Source organism: Barbatula barbatula (genome assembly GCF_947034865.1).
Source record: "Barbatula barbatula genome assembly, chromosome: 21".
Taxonomy (NCBI): Eukaryota; Metazoa; Chordata; class Actinopteri; order Cypriniformes; family Nemacheilidae; genus Barbatula; species Barbatula barbatula.
Window position 1 is genome coordinate 10,430,174 of NC_136784.1, and position 24,823 is coordinate 10,454,996.

The 24,823-nt window shown below is 37.3% G+C and overlaps 2 protein-coding genes across 3 annotated transcripts; both read right to left on the reverse strand.

The window, feature by feature from the left end:
* Nucleotides 1–300: 300 nt before the first annotated feature.
* Nucleotides 301–4,997, reverse strand: pef1 (penta-EF-hand domain containing 1). 2 transcript variants are annotated; one of them, XM_079483977.1, is made up of 5 exons: nucleotides 4,933–4,997; nucleotides 3,757–4,036; nucleotides 2,040–2,195; nucleotides 1,704–1,847; nucleotides 301–1,416 (listed from the first exon to the last, which is right to left on the reverse strand). In XM_079483977.1, exons 1-5 carry the CDS (start codon nucleotides 4,951–4,953, stop codon nucleotides 1,190–1,192), a joined length of 828 nt encoding a protein of 275 aa, XP_079340103.1. In that variant the 5' UTR covers nucleotides 4,954–4,997; the 3' UTR covers nucleotides 301–1,189. The 2 variants fall into 2 exon arrangements, with proteins under 2 accessions (XP_079340103.1, XP_079340104.1); XM_079483978.1 differs by having other exon boundaries at nucleotides 4,710–4,940.
* Nucleotides 4,998–5,130: 133 nt separating this feature from the next.
* On the reverse strand, nucleotides 5,131–6,609 carry gjb9b (gap junction protein beta 9b; the record flags this gene model as incomplete). Its single annotated transcript, XM_079484294.1, has 1 exon — nucleotides 5,131–6,609. The coding sequence occupies one exon, from the start codon at nucleotides 6,607–6,609 to the stop codon at nucleotides 5,836–5,838; it is 774 nt and encodes a 257-aa protein (XP_079340420.1). The 3' UTR covers nucleotides 5,131–5,835.
* Between the last annotated feature and the right edge of the window lie 18,214 nt (nucleotides 6,610–24,823).

Genomic DNA, 24,823 nt, shown 5'->3' on the forward strand with positions numbered 1-24,823 from the left:
CATTTTGTTCGGAATACTTAATTTACATACAAAATTATACATTTTATTAGTGGTTATTAAGCAAGAATGATAATAATTGTTCTGCTCTTATCAGCGCTTCATGTGTGAATGTTTTATTTAAATTATAAAAACGTCTTCAAAGTTATGTATTTATATTTAAAGTGTCATGAGTGGATGCTTTTCATGACTTAAATAGTTTGTGTTTAATTGCAATAAATATCATCATATAATCCAAGTTGTTTGCAAAATGTCATTTCTATTTTTGTGAAATATAAAACAAATTGCTTCATGACATTCAGCCAGTATTTGAAAATGAAATATTTTATTTTAAATGAATGTAAACGGAGTAAATAGATTAAAGGAAAGAAACAAATGTCAATATTAGGGCAAAATCACAATAATCAAACAGCATCAAGCAAAGTAGCAACAGCAGATAATGGCACAGGTTTTTCCATGAAACACATTAAAAACTAAATTGGTGGAGGTCAACTGAGACATGAATCTAAACAGACAAAAAAAGGTTATGTACCATTAAAACTTAAAGGCGCATAAAAAATATATAACAAAACGCACTATTGCTGGTGTAATCATAAGAGAGGTCTCCTGGCAACGCAGCGGAATATTCCAGCTGTACAGTTATAGTGGACACTGGTACATCTAGACCTGCATCTAAAGCCATCATTAATGGTCAAAGAGAGTTTAAATATCATTCAGCCGTAAGCCTTGGGGGTTAAACTAATAACTTGCATGACTGTATGATACACAATTTAAAACAATATTCAAACATTTTTAAGCACATATGTACTAAGATTTAATAGCAATACTATTTAAATATGACATCCAACATACTCCTAATAGTTATATTATTATATTAGTAATTAGTGCTCCTTGCATGTTTAATGGCAATTCATCCGAATATACAATGAACATATTTTGGCATTCATATATAATAAACTAAACATCAGCAGAAAACCAAAGCAAAATGCAGGTAAAATGTCTCAAGTCAAGCTATATTTGGCATTCTAACTATGCTTGAAACATAGTGGTTTTGCAGAACATTATGGTAAAATCAAGTAATCCTGCAGTAAAAGGCACTGTAAAAGATGTCAAGGGGCTAAAGTGTTGTAAGAAACAGTGGTCTATAACAATTAGCTGAAACAGGTCTCTCCTGAATTCCTTATGCAGTACTTTACATCAGTCTAGTAATGGCACCAGACAGAAAATCTTCATAATTCATCCGCACGTTCCCGGACATGGCGGTGTCTTTCTCGCGGAATGCTTGCGTTATGCTCTGAAGTTGGGTGCACACCTGAATGAAGCGGTCTAACTGGATTCCATTCACACCACGTGGACAATACCGATTCAGCAGTCCCTGAACAAACTGAGGACTCAGATTGTAACCCATCTGAGATAACGCTGTAGGAAAATAGAATTGAAACTGTGTCTGATAAACAAATCTACTGTAGTAGTGTCCTTGAAGATAATTTCATGAACTACAATCAATAAGCAGAAAACAATTAATATCTCTGCAAATGCCAAAGTAAATTGGTATCCTGTCTTAATAGATTAAAATGGTAAAAAAATATTAGAAAAGACTCTTTTAGCATGTTAAATGGGGTGGTGGGCATGTTCACACACACACACACACACATATACAGCATATATATATATATATATATATGTTTAATAACATATTCACTCACCCTGATGCATCTCACTGCTGTTAATTGAACCGGATCTGTCCCGGTCGAACTGTTGGAACATCGCCCTCCACTGCTGCAGAAACGTCCACATTGTGGAGAACCCAAATATATCTACACGTCCAGTTTTGGTCTTGTCAAACATATCTGGAAATGAAGACAAAGCACCGATTCCCACCAATAAATTACTTGTGGACTGGATATGTTATTTAAGAATAACTTTTTGAAATCTTTTATCTGACATAACAGAGTTCAGAATTCAGTTAGGACAAATCATCCATTCAACAATTGGCCTGCTGTCGTGAGAAAACAAACAGATAATGTAATGCTAACACTTACTGAGCATCATCATGCATGTTTCGTCATTGAAAGCAGAGTTGTTTGAATTGATAAGGGCTTGCTTTAGCTCCTTCAGGTTAATGTAGCCGCTACGATCTGTGTCCACAGTAGAAAACCACTGGTAAGCCTCGGCGTTCACACCGGGAGGAATGTTACCTGCACCATGAAAAGAGACTACATTAACAAATAAGATATCTTCATCATTGCTTTGAGATAAATTATTTAACTGTAATCGGGGCCAATGAGCACTTCACAAAAAACACAACTCAAAAACAGACAACAGTACACACTTCCATGATTTTTAAGGTGTTAAAAAAACGCTTTGCGAACTTTGTTTAGACTGTTAACATAGTAGAGTTGAAAACTTGTTGTTAAAAAACACAAGACATCCAAAGGTGGTTTGAAAACAAAAATAATCAGATTTTTAGAAATGGGTTTTAGTATGCATGCTAACATCAGTAGTTTAACGTCATACACAAATGGCAACAGCATCCGAATTCATGTATTCACGCACACACGTGTTGTTCTCAACATATTCCGGTATATATCATGAATAAGATAATCTGTTATTGAGAAAGCACATGCATGCGTAAATCCAGCAATGCCCCTGAAATAGAAGTCATTGCTGAATTGATGTATTGTATATATAGCAAATATTGACTATACAGTCTGAATAAGATCTGGTTTCATCACTTACAAAATGACAAGTCAGTCCTAAAGGTCGGATACGAGAAACAACTCATCAGCCAAGCGTCAGTATGGTCCCAGGAGGAACAAGAATAAGTTGCGCAATTCAGTGAAGCTTTACCCCCCGAGGAGAGATTTTTAAAACCGACAGTCTTACCCACAGGACATTATTGCATACACGCCAACATAAACGCAGGTGGACACATACACTCGTACCCCTTCGCCCAGGATTATCACTCTCATCACTCTAATTCTCCCATGGGCTCATTCCGTACCAGATCAGTACAAGCTGCTACTGCCATCCTGCAGTGTATCAGCATCAGTCATTCAGTGAGGGGCACATGACATGACACAGCTGCACTGCAGAAGGATGCGGCACCATCATAAATTCCTATCTTTTGTATTTTATGCATAGCCAGTAGCCACAGTGCGCCTGATGGAACGGCGGCGACCCTCCTGTCTCGCATGCCAACCCTGATGCTCAGACATCATCAGTCAGGCCGGCCCGGAGCTGCACTACTGAAACAATGGGAAAATTCACCCCGCCAGACCAATATCTTCTATGGGGCGTTCGCAAATGCAGATTTGATGTATGAAAGTGTGAATTAAAATCTGATAAAAAGTGATATATACACCAAACCGCTGGCCTCGAGGAGCAGAACATTCATCTCATATCACATGGATTGATTTTTGCTACCACAATGCTTACATTATTAATCATGATTAGATAATCCAGTCTTTTTTTGAGGCGGAGAAAGGAATACAATACGTATATTGCCGCGAAAAGTATGTGGACATCTAGGCAACCCTTAAATAAACAAGATTTATCTTTTCCATTACTTTTGTTCCCAAAATAAGTTTCAGCCGATAGATTAAGTATTAGGTCAGAATGACAAAGGTGAATTGGTTTGATAATTTCACATGTATCGTAACAGTTTCTCTCCATTCAGTGATTTTATCAATCGTATAATAGAAGTTGTATTGTTAACATGTTTGATAAATAGAAAAAATAAGATTCAATGTCTCGAACCTGCGGGAGGCTGTTGACCATACTGTCCTCCTTGGGGCTGTCCGTAACCCCCGTAAGGGCCACCTGGGGCATGCCCACCGTATGGTGCTCCAGGGGCACCTCCTGCACCAGGAGTACCATAAGAGCCGTATGGACCTCCAGGTGCAGCTCTTCCGCCATACTGTTGCCCTTGAGGGGCACCTCCGTAAGAACCACCGTAATGTCCCCCTGTGGGACCACCTCCATAAGGTGCGCCTGGAGGAGGCTGGTGCTGGGGGTTACCACCCGATCCTGGATAACCCTTTGAATAGCAAATAAAAAGGTTATTTAATTTCATTAAAAATGATCAATACACCTTACATGTAGTTTGTAATCCTGTACAGCAGTGGTTCTGAAACTGTGGTACGAGACCCCTGGTGGTACTGAAAAGAGCTGGTTAATAAAAAGTGTTTATTATTGATAATACATTAGAATGGGAGGATTTGAGTGTTAATTCATATGGTTTTCTATGGCGGTCATTGGGTGGTAACGTTGCATGATCTGAAAAGCTGAGAACCACTGCTGTAGAGAAAGGCAATTTCAGTTTGTTGTAAAATAAAACTGTGGAAACTTTATGTTTATTTATAGTGAATTCAGTATTACATTTAGTACGTGTGTTGCTTCTAGATCACAATATTACACAGCATTACCATCATTAAAATGTAATAACATTTTCATTAATATTTCTTATAAAATAAAAGTCTTCCTACACTATTCAAAAGAGATATCATACTATTATTCTATTCTAACATAGCAGTACCTTATAAGGGTAGATACTATTCAAACAGTGTTGATACCATGGTACAGAAAAGGTTTAAGACTACGTTCAAATGTCACACACAAATCTATTCCACATCTTTGTTTTAAGGCTCTATACATAAATCTAAAATATACTGCTATACACTCTGATCCAAAAATGCGGACAAACAACATACATGCAAACGAGTGTAGTGCATCATATATTGGAGTAGCTACGCGGCTAACTTGCTAGCCTAAATCATGATAGTTTCCAAAAAGTTTACGCAGTCGGAATGATCGGGACCTGGACATCATGTCCCTGTAACTTACATCCCTCGAGCTGTATACTAAACCATAATACAATAAAACACACATGTGAAGATAATAATAAAAGCGCTAAACCCGGAAGAGAGACTTTACCTGTCCGTATTGATAACTCATTGCGCGGAGATTCTGAGCAAATGGAACGATTTGGTTGAATTTAATAAGTCCCGCCTTCAGCAGTTGATTGGTTTATGGTAATGTTCGTCAGCAGCGCAACCTTGCATTTCGAATCTGATTGGTTGGAGCGATGGAAACTCACCGCAGAAACTGTGAGTCACGAAACCGAGTCATTTCAGTAACTAAGAATTGTTTATAAATAAATACATACATACAGTAAGGATGGGTGTAGTAATAATATCATTACAATATGTATTTTTGCAATAAACTATATTAAAAATAGTGCTGTCTTAATTTTAAACAACTATGTTTATTTTTTTAACAATTTAATGTTTTTTTTATTTTACTATAGTGTATGAACCAATACAAAAGGAAAACAAGAGTAATAAAACAACATGGTTCCATAAAACATGAAGTTCTCCATTGATCATTTGTGCAAATTGCATGAATCCAAGTGGCGTTGCTATAGCACCACCCCCCCCCCCCCCAAGTTCAAGCGAGTAATAATGTAATATATTTTATATGCATTAGAAACAGTATGCTCCTCTTTGAGACAAGAACACAATCCTTTTAAAATGATCACCATAAACACACATAACAACCCATAAAGGCTGAGTTGTTTCAACAAATTGTTGGAAGATATGGACGTAACCAACTGTTTATAAATTAACCTATGTTGGGTTATTGTCACCTAACCAGGAGGTTAAACATATCAAAACATTTTTAATCCAACAGTTGGTTTTGAACATTTTCTGTGTGAGTCTTAAAATATTATAAGGGCAATATTCCCTGGTTATAGTCTGGAAATTGTGGACCATGGTTCAACGTGTCTTTTGACTGTTTATCATGCTTTGTTGTACCACATCAATCTTCAAGCCACTTTTAGGCCAGCTGGGATATTTTTTCCTCTTTTGCAGCCTTTGCCTTTTCAAAGTTGCTAAGGTTCTGTGTGGACGAGGCTGTTGGATCTACCCTTCTACATGTGGAATTAGCGTTCATTTGATGTTGTCTGAGCAAGAACTTATGACATTTTTTGACAATCAGGTAGATCATCTCACAGATACACATGAAGATGCACACAAAAGACGAAACCACCATAAAAACTGTGAAGATCTTTTTTTCTGTAGGACGAGGTATGTAGCAGTCGACTGTATTTGGACAAGGTTCCTGGCTGCATTTAAACATCCTTGGCATGTCGAAACCATAAACGGCGTACAAAATATAGAGGAAGCCTGCATCAAGGCCTGCTTTGCACACCAGACTGAGTATGTAGGTATACCACAGTCCTCCACGCTTCCTCCCGGGGTTGATGTACATGTGTTCGCCTTCATGGCTTGAAGTAAATCTCTTATCCTTCATTTCACGATACTTGACATGTCCCACGACCAGTAGAGATGGACAGGTGACAAATATGAGCTGAAGAGACCACAACCGGACATGGGAAATGGGGAAAAAGTGGTCGAAGCAGACATTGTTACAGCCCGGCTGGAGCGTGTTGCAGACAAACTCTTTGGTTTCATCCCCCCACGCCTGCTGAATAGCCACCACAAACACCAGGACTCTGAAGATGAAGACCACTGATAGCCAGACGCGACCAAACACGGTGGAGTATTGGCTTACTCCACCAAGCAAAGCCTGAAGGTACATCCAATTCATCTCTGCTACTTAACAGGGCTCTCACATAAGAGTTTTAGTCCTAAAAAACACAAAAGTAATTCACTTCAGTAATATTAATATGTGACATTTGAGAAACTGTGGGATACGCAGTAGGAAAAAACAACAGAGCTACACAGTAAAGAACCTGATGTGTAGCCTTTAGACTCAAGAATTCCTGTAATCAAACACACTTTTGGTTTCCTCTTCACTAAAAGATTCTTCTAGTTTCTTCTAGTATGTAAACTTCGGGTCTGGGCAACTCTGTTGTTAACTATAGTTAATGCCAGCCTTTTTTTATATTAAGATCTTTCAGTTTTTTTATTTCCTCACAGGTCAAGGATGCAATATGTTGTATGTCAAGATGCAATGAAAACAGTTTCTAAAAGCAACAGCAAGATATTGCTATAGTTTTACAATTGTTTTTTATCATATAGGTTTACATTCGGCAAAGTGCATGTACTATTGAAAGTGTTCAGAAAGCAGTGTTGTGTTCAAAACACCCTATCTGCAATGACATGAAATTTGACATTAAAGTAACTCACATAGTTAAAATATCACGTTGTTCTTTCGATGCAAAATATTACAATGAACAATGACTACCTCAGCAGACAGGAACTTTAAAGTAAAATAAAATAAAATAGCTTTATTTTTCCTGTGTACTGTACAACTGTGTTCTGTGTGTCTTCATACATTTCATTTACATTTAAGCCATCTGGCAAATGCTAACAAAGGAGTGCTTTAGCTTCACTCCACAAAAATAAAGCATGACATTTAGAAAGTTACCTTCTGAGTAAAGAAATGTTACCTATACAAATGACATGATTAAAAATACACATTACCCTTTTAAAAGTACTTCAATCATGAGTCCACTCACCTGTTTCCTGGATGATATGAAGACGTAGTAGTTAACTAGAATCAAAAGTAAAAGCTTCTTTCTTTTCATATCTAGACAAACTCCATTGGTTGACGGCCGTGCCCTATCACATATATGAGAAGGTTCTGCTTTTACATTATGGAACGTAGAAACAAAAACTTTCAATCAAATTGAAGAAGTTTTTAACTCTATTTGAATATTGTTTATCTGCTCACAACGATGAGTCATTCATAAAAAAGGAAATTCAGTTCAACAATAAAATTGACGACATGGCCTTATATTGTGGAATTAAATAAATTCTCATGAATCTAGACCAAAGATTTAATAAATTCCCTGTATAAACTGTATAAAAGCAGACCAACAGCAATTTATTCAAAAGAGGGACCCCAATCACAAAAGGTTTATGACAAAAGCGTCCAAAGTGAAAGTATATATCTGCCACTTTAGAAACCAGACAGATACTTTGCTGTTGAAAACAACATTCCCCTGAAAGGTGGATCATGCTGTTTTGTGTTGAGATCGTGTGGCAATAGACAAGCACATTCTCTACAATAGGCAAACACAAAAAGCAGAAATGGACAAAGTGTACAGTAGAAGTACAAAAAGGGAAATAAAGTGAAAAGAATATGCCGTAAAATATTTGTATCTGCTTCAGAGCACAGATCATCTGATGCATTGGACTGCAGTTTTATATTCATCTTCAGATAAGTGGTGCCATGGTTACAGCAACAGTTCGTCTTGTATGTGAACTGGCTGAATATTCACAAATATTTGTCATGTTGCTTCTGCGAGGCTCTCAGGGCATAATGGACCCCATAATGCACATCCGTGATCCGGCATTTGTTTACAAATATAATGCCTCTGGCTGTCAGACTGTCTATGCTTTACCCATCTGATTTCTTTCTGTTTCTTATGCAGAACATGCGCTTTGCTGGTGTTTCTGTGTATTCCTGTCTTCTCAGAACATGATATTTCAGTCATATAAATATGTTAGATTAAATTCTCTGACATTGTGAAAACAGGGCCTTGACTGGGTTCTTGGGAGGTATCGTGAGTTTAAGCTGAACAGCGAGATAAGGATTCCAAAAGGCTTGAGGATGTTGAGCTTGAAGATACAGTTGAGTGGAATCTTAAATAAATCTTATAGGACGCCACTAGATGAGGCTGTAGCTCCACCATCCTGCCATCAACATTTCTGAGAAAACTCAAACCACTCAGCTGCACTGTATTTGTGGTATTTGTTATTAAACTGTTAACTGGAAAATCGAGCATAAATATTTATAACACTGACCTCACCAACCTAACCTAACCTTGCAGTACAGGTAGGTCCAGTTTTTCTTTTGTATTTCTCAGAACTATTGTGACATATGCTATAACTGAACACTCCCTTACTTCCAACGAAAACCTGGAAATACCTCAGTTACGACAAATGATTCAAATTTAAGAATGTTGGCAATGGGAGCAGGAATGAGGGCTTTAAGATCAGAGAGAACAAGGGAATAAGAGCGATATCTCCATGCAAGCCACTCTGAATGGAAACCAAGAACACAGAGTGTGTGAGAGACAGTGACTTAGCAGTCAAGGCTTGTGCTCTTGTGAACCAGGGGATGGTTGGGGCTGTATCAAGGGGGAGAGAAAAGGAGAGCTGTCACGAAGCATCTCTTGGTCAGACCTCAGGTGAATGTAGATGTGTCCTGCTGAGGCAGCGCTGCAGAGCATCCACTTGTCATACCTGGCAACCCGAATGCCAACTGTTATGACGAAGGGGAAATGTCTCTGCTGCCATGTGTTGTGACAGATCTGTGACTTGATTTTTTTTAGAAGACATGGGTCTGTGAAATAGTTTAACGTGGCTAGTCCTCACTCAAGGTGGCAGTTTTGTGGTAGAGTTTTCAGTTTTTTGATCTGCTACAGTGAAATGTTTGAAGTTAATTGTATTTTGTGATGTTTATGAATAAATCTGACATATTATTTTACAGTTTTTTATTAGATTTCTGCAAGAATTTCAGCCAGAAACACTAAAGATTATGTTGTTAAATCGTTGTTTAATGTTAGCCGTTGTAATTTTTTGTTACATTATACAGTACGTTTTTGATTAATCTAGATTAGTCTAGATTAATTTACATTACATAAAAAATACAACTGGGACAGTATTACTGTATGTCGGCTGTATTGTGATCTGTCTTTTTTTGTTTGATCTATTTGTGTGCAATTGTTTTCTGTACAGGTCAATTGGTGTGTTGATTCTGACTAAAACACGATGCATACAAAGCATTTCTGACACAAAGTTTTGTCAAAGCTAATATAATACTTCAACACTTTTAACAAGCACTGGTATTTTTTACATGCAATGTCCATCTAGTTTCACTTGAAGACTATTCTATATTCCTAACACGAGATGGCTGATTTAAATGGCTATTTCTAAACAAAACCAGTCTTATGGGTCAATTTTTTGAATTTGTTTTGAGATTTTTACATCATCTCAAAGCTGAATAACTAAGGTTTCTATTGAGGTGTGGGCTGTTACGATAGAACAATATCTGGTGGAGATACAGCTGTTAAAAACTCAGGAATCTGAGGGTGCAAGAAATCCAAATATTGAGAAAAAACCCTTTGAAGTTGCTAATCAGAGGCACTGTTGAAGGCCATCCATTCACAAAAATAAAGTTTTTATATATTTAGGGTAGGAAATGTACAAAATCTTCATGAAACAGGATCTTTACTTAATGATGATTTTTGGTATAAATGAAAAAGCAATCATTTTGACCCATACTAAGCTTTTACTAAAAATTTTCCTGTGCTACTTAAGACTGGTTTTGTGATCCAGGGCTCACTATTTGAATGCATGTTTAATAAATAATGATCTGCCTGTAAGAGGATGAAGTGTTTTAAAATGTTTTACTTTATGTGAACTTTCATGTATATGTCTATATCCCAAAGTGCACAAAAGTTCACATTTGTTTCAAATACAAGCATTCCGGGGAAGTATACAGTACCATTGTTGTGTAATTTGGTGTATAAACTTTAGTGTTCATACCTTTCTTCTTGGACTTGTCTCAGCCAGCAGATGTGAATCTGAGGCCAGACTTGTAATAGCTGTGGCAATCAGAGCGACACGGTCAGCTAGATCAGCTGACTAGACAACTTCAGTATGTCTGTAGCCTTCTACTGTAAATACTGTCAGCTTAGGACACAGACAGCTACTGATTTGTTTGTTTGTGAGAGCACAAACTGTTGTTTCCATCATTAATATCAGCACACTTATTTGCAACAAAACAAGCTGCATAATTTGGGAAAGTTTTTCTAACTTTTCTAACAAAAACTTCTAGTATTTTGGGGGGATGAATCTGTTCACTCAGTATGTGTTTCTGTCAGAAATGAGCTTTACAAACATTTAGACAACAGTTACTGTAGTTACAATATATAGTTATGGAAATAAAGAAGGCACAGAAAACATGGTATTATTTGCAATATTTCTCAATAAGATATTAATGAAACTTACATAATGAAGCGTCATGTTTTTATTACATCAGAATTATGTATTTCTATTTACATACACTGCGGGTCCCCTTACATGGAATTCTCCATGTTGTTTCTATAGTAGCCCTAAATGGACAAACTGCTCTTTGAAGTGCGTTTCATAAAAAAATTATCTCCTTTAGCAAAGAAGCTAAAACGTGATGCCATCTTAGTTCTGTGTCAGCCACCATAGTGGTTCGAAAGGGAGGCGGAAGTGAGCCCTTGGTTGCAGTTCACAACCTCACCACTGGATGCCTCTAAATTTCCTACACCAGCTGAGGTTTTAGAAGTTTGTTATTTGACATTTCTATTAAAATTTTAATTTACTTTTAAATAATGTATTATTACTTTTATTTTTTGTTTATTATTTCAAAATTTTATATATTTTTTATATTATTGTGTTAGATTGTCAACAATACGCTGTCGATGAATAAACTTGTAGCTATTTTTTCTGATGTTGCTAGCTACCATACCAAGATGACCTGCTTACAATAAAGACAATGTTCTTACAATCCCATAAAATATAAGATTTGTAAGTGTTTGTGTGGACGTGACTGGGGAGCGAGTGATACTGTAATGTTAGCATAATAATACAAAATGTAAATCAAATGCCACATTTGTTATTGAGTGATCAACTCTGTTTAATTTTGAAACAAGTTAAAAAACTTGCTGTTTTCCGAACTAACAGCAGGTAAAAATGTGTGAGCAGTGTTGAGGCCTTTGCTATTAGAACACATTTCTGTCCTCTCAACCACATTACCCCCATCTGTCAAAACACAGTCTGATGCAACCAGTAGAAAATGTCTCGAATGAAAAAGACCTAACAAATCAAGACCCCCCAAAGATTTCTATCTGACCTGTATTTTTTCTGACCTACATGACTTTTGATGCATACATTACTACACGTGCTAATGGGACTGACTACAACCAGAACGATCATCCTTAAGGGTTAAGATTTTGTTTCACGAATCCCAGAATAACACACATTCAAACACGAAACATTTCAACTAGAATCTCAAGTAATGGAAAACTCCAAGTTGATCAATATGAAGTGCAAAGTCAAGTCTGCTTCTGAATCGCTTATCCATGCTGGAATTTTGCAAGTTGTTAGCAAGTCAAGAGGTTGCAACATGAGGATCTAGTAAAATAAATTAGCCTCATGTTGGAGAACGACTTACGTTATCACGCTTGGGCCTTGTGGACATATCAAAATGTCTGAAGAAGAGGATGTAAAAATACTGTAGTACCCAGGAGATATACACCATATTGCCATTTATTATGCACTGACCTCATTCATGTGAACCACAAGGTGAGAGGGTCCATATTTCGGTACGTCTAGTTAGTATTTCTGTAATAGCTGTTTTTGCGTTCCCATCAGACTCTATTTGCATTAGCGGATGATTCACAGTCTCGAAACATCAGACGGGTGATTACAAAGTCCAGGGAAGGACAGGAAAGCGTTTTGTCTCCGTTCTCGACTTTATGCCAGCACGCAATCAATGACTGGCCAGCAACAATTGAGTTACAATCATTCTGTGTTTTCCGGAATGGCTTTGATGCAGCGCGGTCTTAAGCACTCTATGATAGGACAACGGAGGGAATTGAATTAGCCTTACATAGCGAAGTAGAATGGCACCTTAGAGCTTTGCCATTCAATAAACTCCTCTCATTTACTTGCTCTGCCTTCTGGTTATCACTCTTCTCTTTTAACCGGCCATTTTATTTCACCTTGTGAGTTCAGTTCCCTGCTGCAGTATTTGCACAGGGGGTGGAGGGAATAATAGGGTGCGGAATCAACCCCGGACTAATCTGAAGACACAGACTAGTTTATCATCACTTATTAGGTGAGCATCATAATCATTTGAATCGGGTTCTCTGAGAGCCACATCACACGCTTTATGGAACCGAGGTGCTATCAAACGGCTGAAATCACGTCATGTTGGTTGTGGTGCAATACATCACACCTTGATACAACTATCAAATAGGTCAATTTTGAACTGGTGGGGGTCTCATCTATTGAATGAACGGTGAAAGAAGGAATGAGCGTGATAATTCAGACAGTCATGGCTCACTAAGCAAGATTTATGTGCAATACGATCTCATATTTGGCCCACCTTGTGAATGCATAAATAATTTCACATATTGAAAGTCACCTTGTCGACATGGCGGTGCTTCGGAGAAACTCTATTGACATCACTCGAGGAGTGTCGTGATGTAAAGGATTGATGAAACAAAGTTTTTAAAAAGCTTTTTCAAACTTTGTTTAAATAGAAACGCTTTAAAAGAGTTTAAAGTGAGTCACACACCAACACAAAATTCTTTCATGCATACGGAACGAAATTCAAGCCAATACTGTAAAAGTAAATTATCTTGTGATCACAATATCCAAATAGGTTGTATGGCTCATATCCTAAAGAATTGGGCTTATATCTGATTGATGCATACAGTAGATGTTACACAACAGTGTTTTGATTTGGATAATTTAAACACATATATGTACTTCAGAGTCAGTAATATATCTAAAAGGGAAAGTTCACCCACAAATACAAATTCTATCTTCATTTATTCACCCTCACGTTGTTTTTTCTGTGGAACACAAAAGAATATTTTTTTCAGTGGTTTTGTGTCCATACAAAGGAAGTCAATGAGGGCCAATGTTGTTTGTTTACCAACATTCTTTCAAATATCATCGTTTGTGTTCTGCAGAAGAAAGAAAGTCATACAGGGTTTGAATGACATGGGTGAGTAAATGATGACAGAATGTTAATTTTAGAGTGAACTATCCCTTTTGTAACTGCATTCATTTTCAGATTGATCTCTAATAGATCACTGGTGTATTATGGAGGTAAAGTTATGGGATAGACACACTGGGCTGTGGAGGCTGGTCAGGGTTTGGGAAAGACATCAAGGTCCGGTGGAAGTAATGAAGATCAATAGGAGTTAGAAAAGAAGGAGGCTGTGATCCAGGAACTGTCTCGCAGTCTCGGGCCAAGATGTTATCGATCCCACCTGCACTGGCAGAATCAGATAAAAGGTCTTTCTGGCTTCAACCACAAGGATTATAAGAAAGTGTAGAGGAATGGCGCTAACCGCTGAACAAAGCATCTCTTTCCTCTGTTCTATAAACACAGTCCAGGACAAAATTTTTGTTAAATGGTTCAATGCACCTCTTGTATTTAAAGAAGGCTGTCTACGTGTTTTGAACTTGAGCAATTAACTTATCATTACATGATTTTGCTAAATATCTGCACACCACAGTGCACTGTACATCCTCTGACATTCCAAAACAAGATGAATATATTGACTTCCTCGCTGAGGGTTGATGTCCTTTGTCTTTTTCAACAGTGAAAACTCAGGACCTGCTGATTGTTGATCTTGCTCCTGAGGTTTTCCAGCCACGGATGAGTGGAGCTTGTCTTAATAGCCTGAAAAGACTGCTTACCAAGCAGATTGACTAGTGGAGACAGAAGCCTGCGGTCTGCATCTGGAGGCGCATTCTATATGGCTGGAGGTACGCTTCTTAAGGCTGCTTTCAAGAATCGTTTGGACACTTCAGCAGCATGACCTGGAGGCTTTTCTATGTGTCAAAAACTTTTAGTTTCTTCAAGAAGCTGATGGTGTAGTTTATGCAACTTTCTTCAGTTTGACTTATATTAAAAAAACATGAGATATCTCTCTGATAATAGCAAGGAAAGGTAAGTATGCTATGTACTGTATTTCTATAATCATTTATTCCCCAAACACAGAGGATGCCTACCCGATGAACCCAGTTAAACCACAGACCTCCTTTCCATATTCTTGACTGATTCCCCTTGTCATGCATGAGGTGTGGGATGTTTCCTATTGGGCAATTCAACTGTGCTGAAATAGTGGGATTGTAAGCCCTGGTCCTATTAAGTGAATCTATATTAGCATTCAGACCAGCGGTCGATAGCCTCATTTCTTTCGCTGCAAATTTGCGCTGCAATTATGCATTTAAAATGCTTGAGCACTTTAAAGTTGAATGGATTTCTTATTGGCTGTCAATGTTTAATCGTTCGTTTGCTGGGAAACTATATTGTTCCACTGTTTAGTTATCATTACAGTTGTGATGTCTTTTCATAAATTATTTTTTAAAGTTTTTTGAATGATCATTGATAAGTGGACTCCAATATTATATTAGAAATTCACTTATGTTCTTAAAATTATTCTTAAATTCTTATAGATACTGGTATAATTATAATCAGATTTATGTACATTGTATTTATAATTTTACATAGACATCCTTTTTGTTGTTCTTATTTCTGCAGCACACCAAAAATATGTGGTTTTATGTCCATACAAAGGAGGTCAGTGGGGTTCAGTGTTGTTTGGTTACCTTCACCTTCCGTCCACTGCCTCATTGTTAACATAACTTCTAGATTCTGTCAATTATTTTGCCAAAGAAATGAGATTCAATGGACACGGGTTCCACTTCCTCCAACCGTGAGTATGTTTAGCTCTCCTGAGCTAATGCCTCGGAGGGTGATAAGCAGGTCTCTAGTGTTCACTGTTTGTCTGGTGCACCGACCTGGCTGAAATCATTAGCATGTGGATCTTCTACCATCAATATTGCGGCAATGTGTTTGCCTTCTAGCTTCTTGAGATTGGCTGTTGTGTTCTTAGCGGCTGTCTGTATTTTTCTCCCACAGGACAACTAGCATTTTACTGGTATATTTGTGTTGTGTTGCCAGACAAACTCATAAATAATGACATATATCCACTGAAAACATGCTATGTTTGGAAGCTTGCAGAAGAGGCTGGTACATGTCTTGTCACTTGTTATGAGACGAAAAGGAAGCTGAACATTTTGAACAAGTTTTGAACAAGACTTTTTAAGGAATTAAGTTAGGCAGCAGGGTTTGCAAATGTGATGGGTTGCATATGAACTACTGTCCTTCTGAAACCCTGTATCTCCATATTTTGTGATTTTTATTTATGCCATAAATCATATAAGTCACCCTTTATGTTTGTCACTGAGTTTTGCAAATATCTAACCAACAAAAAGTTCAGCATCTAATCTTTTAAAAGCTACAGTGTTTTTTCCATTTCATGAAAAACTGGACATTTGACAGCAACAATATCATAAAGATGTCTGGTTACTGAAATGTGTTACATTGTAAAGAGAAATTTATGGAGTCTGTATGTTCTAAATATAAATGTCCTCATTCCCTTTTTTACTTATCATCTGTTATCAAATTTAACTTTTAACTCCCATATTCCAAGATTACTTTAAAATAATCAGTATGCTCCTTATTCTCGAAATATACAACATAACCAAATCTTTTGACTTGATTTTGGGAGGAAGGATGTCTATTTCTCTTTGCAAGCAGCCATATGTTTGTGCTTTGTCTTCCACAGAGTGCCATAAAGATCCAGATGCATTACTGGCTGTTATAAACTATTCTCATCTGACTTGTTTTTGAAGACAAAGGGTACAAAATGGAAATTGCACTTCAGGGGCAGAATTATCAGTGCTGGCAGCCTTTGTGCCAGTCAGTTAGGGCTGTTTGGCATGTATACCACATTCTTTTGCAACTCTCTCAGAGAACATGGTGCAAAGATGAGCAGGGGCGTCACAGTCCTCGTATCTCACTGCCTAAACATCTTCCCCTGGGGCGACATCCTCGAAGTGAAGTTTGTATGAGACAAGGCACATAACATCTCAGGAACATTTCAACCAAAACTGTAATTACTCTTGTGTAATGTGACTCACGTGCTGTCGAGAATCATTACGGGCTTTAATCCGTTTAGCCTAAAGAGACATTAATGTCAAAACGCTTGTAATCAGGGAAAGAAACAAACGCGAGACCTACATAATGTTATAAAGTGCCAAAATGTGATGGACTTATGGACGTGATTATCCTTTGCTACATCTGTTGCTCTAGATTACTTTGACACAGTGTGATATCCCTCGCTCTTCTGTGCTGCCCAGCAATCAGGACGGTACACGCGGGATCTCGGCGCAGAAGCGTGTAATGCATTTTTATGCTCCTCCTCTGCTTCCTTCTAAGCAGAGGTGTCACGGATGTTGGCCATGGTAACATTTCTTTATATTGTTTCAATTCGTGAAAAAGGGTTTTATTCTGTGCTGAAGATGAGATAAGCCGAGGTTCTCACTACCGAGCGTTGCACGCAGGTTATTATAATAGAAGAGATTCACATTACTTAGCTCTATCTTTTTTTGTCTCTTGCATCTGAGACTCATTTCTCCTTTCTCTCCATTCCCTCTCTCCAAATCTTGTTACCTTCAATGCCATATCTCTACCCTTTGCAGTTTTTATGTCTCACAAAATCCCGCTCTCTGCCTCTCTCCCTGTGTCGCTGTCTATCTTTGCCAAAATGTTCTCAAGTTTTTCTTCGCGCCTGTGATGTCCGAGACCCCGTACGCCTCTTTGACTGCCGTCTATCAAGACCATGAGGTGTAAAAAACCCTCGGGATCGGCTTTCACCATGAAGCCCCGCAAACATCCACGCAAAGGTCCTAGAATAGACACCTCTCTTTTAAATAAGGATACGGCTTGATTTCACACCTCCTACATCCTTTTTTCTTTTTTATGTGTCAGTTTGATGTGCGTTAGGTATGTGTGGGTAGGTTTGACTACCTGCCCGTATCACTTCCTGTCATCATCAAGCTGGATTTCTCAACCAGGATGATGAGACAGCTTTCTTTAGGATGCACACAGGATCTTGTTTTAATCTTCACTGCTCTGGGGTCAGCTCTATAGGGACATGGGTCTATTATCATAAATCCAGCTGTGGATAAATATGGTCGCAGCTGTTAAGCAGGGATGATGCTTTACCTCCAAGTGCCCCCTACTACACTGGTCTATCATAAATCCATCGGACCTGAGATCTCCAGATCCACTCGATAAGAAGCAGAGAGCATGTAATTGCACAACAGCAGGCTCTTATTCGGATCTCTGGCCCTCCCCTGCCTCACTTCATGTTAATTGCTGGCCCTCACCAATCTATATTCACCCCTACTCATTTGCACTCTTGAGACATGTGATATCTGCTGTCTTTTGCTCTTAATAGACAGCAAACATGATCAGGAATCCTGTTTTCAAAGGGTTTAATGTGAGTTAAACACTTTAACCCTGCCACCGCCACGTACCCACAGGCTGGTCCAATATTGCATCAAAAAATCTATACATTTTGGAGTGTAAATCTAGACATACGTGGTATCCTTTGAAAGCTTAGAACCTCAGCTTTATAACCAATCATTTTCGCAATTTTGCATTTATTTTACATAAAAGAACAGACCGCACCGTTTCAAAAGGTACACTTCTGCATCCAAGGACTGTAGTACCTCAAAGGTACATAATGGCACCAAATGTTTCTGAATCGAAATGGTTCATATAGTACCTTTTCAAAGAGTACCATCTTAGTGACAGCTTCTGTACTTTGTATATAAGTGTGGCTTACAGAAACCAATTCCTTTCAATCTAAAATAAAGTAGGCCTATCTTTAAAACCAGAAAACATAGATCATTTAAAATAATCATTAAATCAACATTATGAAGGAAATGCTGCTAAACCCTGAGCATTTCTTTCAGACAGTCACTTTCCTTGAAATAAAACCCTCTGATTTCATTTATATAATTGCATAATGAATTAAAATACCAAAGGTATCACTGCAGCTAAGTGCAATTGTCTCGGTTTGTGCCCATTTTACAGGGCAATGAAAAAGTGATGTAATTTAAGGTAACGTTCAAAATTATGAGCACAAATGACTTTGGTGCTGACTCCAAGCGAAAAATTCTCAGAAATCTTCGTGCTCCATAAATACTCTCTCGCTAAATTAAATGAGTGTAAGGTCATATAACTAAAGCGAAGAATGATATCGAACCGGCCAGCCCCGCACACAGACGACACATATCATCCCTCAAGCCATGTACGAGAAAATTTGTATAAGTTCATAAGGGTAAAAGTGTCATTGTTTTAATTACCTTCTCAGGCTTTCTCCGAAACAAATTAATCATGTGTCCCCTTAAAGAAGAGCCCTCTTAATTATGGAGCTCAAAAATGGGTTTCATTATGAACTAAATGATTTCCCATTTTCGGACACATTTTGTGAGATGATTTGAAGAAGCTTGGTGCTGCAGAAATGAGAGGTTCTGTAGACCTCTACAGCAGTAATATGCTTTTAAAATCTAAAAGATGTGTGTGGAAAACTGTGAAATTTATCAAATTTGGATGTGCAAAACTACTTTCCAAAGTTTAGAAAAAACATGAATAAACCCTAATAATATGTCTAGCTATCGCATTTGTGACTATATAGAATACAATATATTTTCCATTTATAAATCTACTTTATACTGCATAAGGTGTTATGAGTGCTATGAATCCTAGCCATTTTAATAATTTATTCAAATTTCTTTACAGTCCTATGACATAAAACATTAATTGAAATAGCTTGTTTTAATCACACATTTCACATTTCTGTGAAATTCTCTGCTGTTTTATAGTATTTAACAAATCTTGTTGCTTGTACAGCCGTGTGCATACAATGACAATACAGATTCATTCATTATAATGAAAAATCACGCTGTGGACATAAAGTAAAATCATTGTACTCATCAGAAAAGCATGTTCCTTTTGGCCAGTCGCGACATTTGCAGGTTCGTTATTCCCAGATAACAACCCCTCAAAAAGACACGGTAATAACACACGGTAACCCAGATGCAGCAAATGTGTTTTTTGACAAATAAAAAATAAACATGTCTTTTTATAACATATATGACATTACATTACATTACTCTGGTGTCGAAAAAAGAGCAAGATAAAGGTATGTTTGCATGATTATTTGCAGTTTGTTTTGTGCAGCAGCAGCACAAATTTTGCTCAAATCACTTCGGGTAGCAGCTAGTCATGACTCATGATCTAATACAAGCCATCACCAGAGCCAACGTTAAATCCCTGCCATCAACAGTGAAATGTCTCGCATTATTAATATACATTTATCTAGGTGTATTTCACGTATTGATTATAGATATCAGTTTAAGTTGGATAAAACAGCCGAAGGGGAACTTAACCTTCTAAGTAAAAAGGATGGCAGCTAGCATTGCTGTATGTGTTGAAGTGAACGTTAGAAAATATACCAATACCATGTTGGGTGGGGAGACTTCATTGATGAAAATAGACTTCAATTTTATTAATATGGCGGCGGGTGATGTAGCAGGGCTATCCTCATATTTATAGGCTGCAGTAGTAGATCACCATGTTAACTTTTCACCATACTGCAATTGTGCCTCATTTGCCAATAGAATATTAATTGTTAGGTGTGGTCACTGGTGTAGAATTGCTTGTTGTGTAAGTAATGATGGCAAAATAAACTTGCAGTTATTAGTATTAATAATTAATAACAAAGTTGGCCAAGCAATACCCTACAATGATGTCATCAGTGACTTTGCCTCCAGAAAAGCTAAGGAACGATTTTGAGGTCATTGTTGTACAATTGTATTTTTTGAACCCTTGCTGTTCTTATGTTTCCTTTCATTATTTAAGTATCTATTTTTTGTAACATTCTATTTTTGATTATATTAATGTTTGTCTATTTTGGTTTTATTTAAAAGATTGCACATTAATGCACATTTGCTAATTATTTCATGTTTTGTGACAGTTTGTATTCAGAAGTTTAAGAGTAAAGTATTTTATTTAAGTGTAGATTTTTTATTATTTATTTTGTATTAATACATAACCTCATTGTATTCATTTATAATGTAACATTATAGCGAGACATTTGTGTCAATAATCTTCAAGCACATGCTTAGGGCCCCCAAGAGGCTCGGGTAGGCACTGGGCAGAATCATGACAGAGCCACGTGTTTTGTGTGGAGAGAAACATATTATTGTCGATCAGGACATAATATGCGTTCCCTATTTAATCCCCTCCTGTGTATTGTCCTGTTCTGGTTCGCTGTCGTAAGATTGTTCTAAGAGTCATTGTACTATGATTCCTTGTTCGTTGTTCTTAGTTTCCCAGCTCGTTGTGCATAAGTTCCTTACCTGTTTCCTTGCCCCCCGTGTTTGTCTCAATTTACCTTGCCCTTACCTACTCTTATCCGGTTTGTTTGAAGTTGTGTCAAGTTTGCATTTAGTTTTCCCCTTTGTGGGTCTTTTTGTTTCGTGTTTTATATTAAATTCTTGTTAACCCCTTCACCGCTGCCTGCATCTGGGTTCTTACACTCTGTTTCCTGACAAACTAGGCCTCATCCATGGATGGAGTCCAGCCGAGAAGTTAATGTATAGTTAAAGAGCACAGCAGTTACCACATGAGACAAATCATCAGTGCTTTTAAGGCAAAAGAGAATTAAAAAAACAGGTAAGAACCTTCACTGCGGTTAGACACAAAATAAGACTTTGATCTTAACATGCGTTCAGAGAGCTGGGATGAGAATGGGCATAATTAATTATTTCTGAAAGAAGCTAATCTCACCAGCTCATAAATTGGAATTTGTATTGAACTGATATGACAAGACATGTAACATACTGTATCAGATAAAATACACAATTTTATGGATGGCATTTTAATATCAATCTTATCATATTTCATAATCTCTTAATATAAAAAAAAACTTGTTGTGTGATAACTCATAATACATTATATTAACCTTTATATAAATTATAGGCTGTACATATAATAACATGAATTTAATGAACATTAACACATTCGGTTGTAAAGTTAGTACTGGTTGTCGATAACAGTAAACATATACTCATGTCAACGTTTCTGATAGAATGTTGGTGGGAATTCTTGATGGTCAGAGCAGACAGTGACTCAGTTCATTATCTGAGTCGGTCGCGTGGTTCGTGTCACGTTGAATGCGAATGAGCATGAGTTTTTCTGTGTGTCTATCCATCTGTCAAAGTCTCTTTGCGATGACTAAATCCAGGCTCAGTAAAAAGCACAGCTTTTCACACCCACGTCTACCAGCCCAGCTCCATCTGCTTCTGTTGCCATGATACGATACTGATGTGACCCTCTGCTCCCTCTCCAGAAGCATTCAATCCCTCAGCTCTGCCGCTGTCATTCATTTTCCCTCTCAACATCACTCCAAATCAAGGCCGTTCAATAATGAGACGTAATTAAAGTCTGTTCAATTTATTTAATCACAGACATATTTTCCTCTCTTTAATTTATGGGTGGTCATGGCGCTTGTGGTGTTAGGGTGTTAATTTCGGTCGCTGACAGCAGTGCTTTCATTACAATTATTGAATTACAAATAACAATCATAACAACAATAACATTGACTGTTTAAAAAAGCTTAATGGCTTTGGTTTACAGACCAAAAAAGCTGTAGGGTATGGTAGGGTATGGTAAGACAAAGTAGGGTAATATGAGGTTTGAGTGAACAAAATTCATAAAGTCAAGAGGCCTGAAAATAAAAGTTTTTAATTTAAAAAAGTATTTTGAAGAGAAATTGAAAACAGACACTAAAATCTAGTCAATTAAAATGAAATTGATTCTTGTATATTTGTTCTTTAGCTTCACCATCAAGGTTTTTGATGCATAACACTTCAATTCAGCTCCGCTGATTTCCAATGAGTTTTAGTCTCATGTGAATTGTTTGAAACAGACAATAATAAAATGTATGAATATCATAAACCGTTAAAAGTTACGCATACAATTTAAGGATTTTTAAATCCGTTCTGACAGACCCAGTTGAATGGCCAAATGGAGCAGGTTCATCAAATTAGATATAATATGGATGTTTCTCCGGTCTTTATTTACTAGCACACGCTGAGAGTAAAAATCAATAATACATGCATTTCCATAACGATAAAATAAAAATATATAAAGTATGTTAGAAATGCTAAGTGTCACTTATGTTGCCTGTAAAGCTTTTGAACCTTCTGTTATAGACAGTAAAGTTAAACAAAGCGTTGACGTACTTACGAAGACATATTCTTTATGAAAAAAGACCCTTATTGCTCGTTGAGTTAATTTTTAAACTTTCACTCTTTCTCTGTCCATCTTCTACAGGTTCATTGGAATCTAGCATTTATTTCTAATGAAGTGTGTGCATTCTCTCTGTTGGTTCTTTCCATGAAAGTTTTAATCAAAACTTTGATCAGTTTGCATCAGCCTTTCACATTTATGCAATTCGCTTTTCACATAATACTATTCGTCCTGTTTTATGAAGTGGCCAAAAAGCAGTTAGCCAAGGCAACAGGAGTTTTTTAAACCCATAGCATTTCCTACGAGCCGTCAACATTATTGATTTTATTTTGTTGTCCTTTGTTGAGTAGAATCAGCTTCAATACAAAATCAGGTGAGGAGTTCCCAAAAATCACACGGAATAATTTCTGTCCATTCACAGTTTTTTTTAAATGCTACATATTCAGAACAGTTAATTATATCGATAAGCTTTGCAAGACGTCAAGCTCATTTAGTTTTCCCTCTCTTTTTTCCTGTGTGTTTTACATAATGTTCATTCTTAAGCATGCAGAGCGATGTACTTATTGGTCATTGAATTATGCAAAATGCCTTGACTGATAAAAGTGCTGAATGCAGATAATGTTAACCGCAGTGTTATCCACAATCTTCTATCTTGAGGGAATAGATAAAGAGTATTCATAGAAGAAATGAGCGAGTTGTGGCTATCCTATTTTATCTGCAAATAGATAGCAAGAAATGACATGAATACAGCCTTTTTTACACAAAAAACTTCCTAACTAAACTAGGGTTTCTCCAAACTTTCAGGCTAATTTGTCTATTTGATGCCAGAGTTTAGTTTGTTAGTTTGTCGTGAAAGCAGTTTTCACCACTGAAATGTGAACTGTTGTACGGTTTCCAATTGGCAATCCCTCCTAAATCGCAGACATGGAGCGATATGGGTGACATGTAATCTTTGCATGCCCCAATCACACTTATTAGAGTTTAATGTATTTCTCATCGCTGCTTGTCTCTGAAGAAATTGCTTTAGGAGAGCAATTATCTCGCAAGACATCCATGAGAAAACAACAGAAACACACAAATAGAGCTTCCATTGCATTTTATGACGCAATCGCAATGAATTTTCTAAATACTTCGGAATAGAACCAAAGTACAATGTGAAACAGAGGAACCAAATGGAAAACACCCTTAGATGCAATCAAATCAATGCAGAAAAGTGAGGCCTCTTTATCAGAAGCACTTAATTAATCTACATTTTCCTATAAAGATCTATGTAAAAAATATTTTTTTTCGGATCTACATTGATTGTACAAACACATCTTTACCTCACAAGGATGGGTAACTCAAAGAGAGGAGAGAAAGCAAACCCCCCCACCCACAAGAAAACTCACAGAGGGCCTGCAATAACATAGGGGGCTCGCAATAACACATGGAGGTTGCTCAACGCGGCGTGAAATGACTTTATTGCATTTTCACATTAAAAGCACCGATAGAGTTCTAATAAAGGCCCCTGGTGCCGGGGGGAGAATCGTTCAGGGGCCAGTCAAGCACAGGGGAAACAACGTTATACTCTATCAGAAAGGCGACAAATGAAGCGAGCCAGCCCCATTTTCTGCCTTTAAATATACATGGCTGCAGCAACAAGGAAAATGTCACTTAATCGAAAAAAATCTTTATGACATGTGTGTTAAATTGCTCACACCAGCTGCGAGTCTACATTAAGTGTTCTATGGTTTTGAAGCCCCTATAAAGGAAGATAAAGATCAGGTGCTGTAGTTTTACAGTGATAACACAGAGTTAACTGGTAAATATTACCATTCCCATACTGCTCTTGAAAATGTGAAACGAATTGTGAAACTATAATTTTTGTACACCAAGTCCAGGGACACATAACACATCTGTC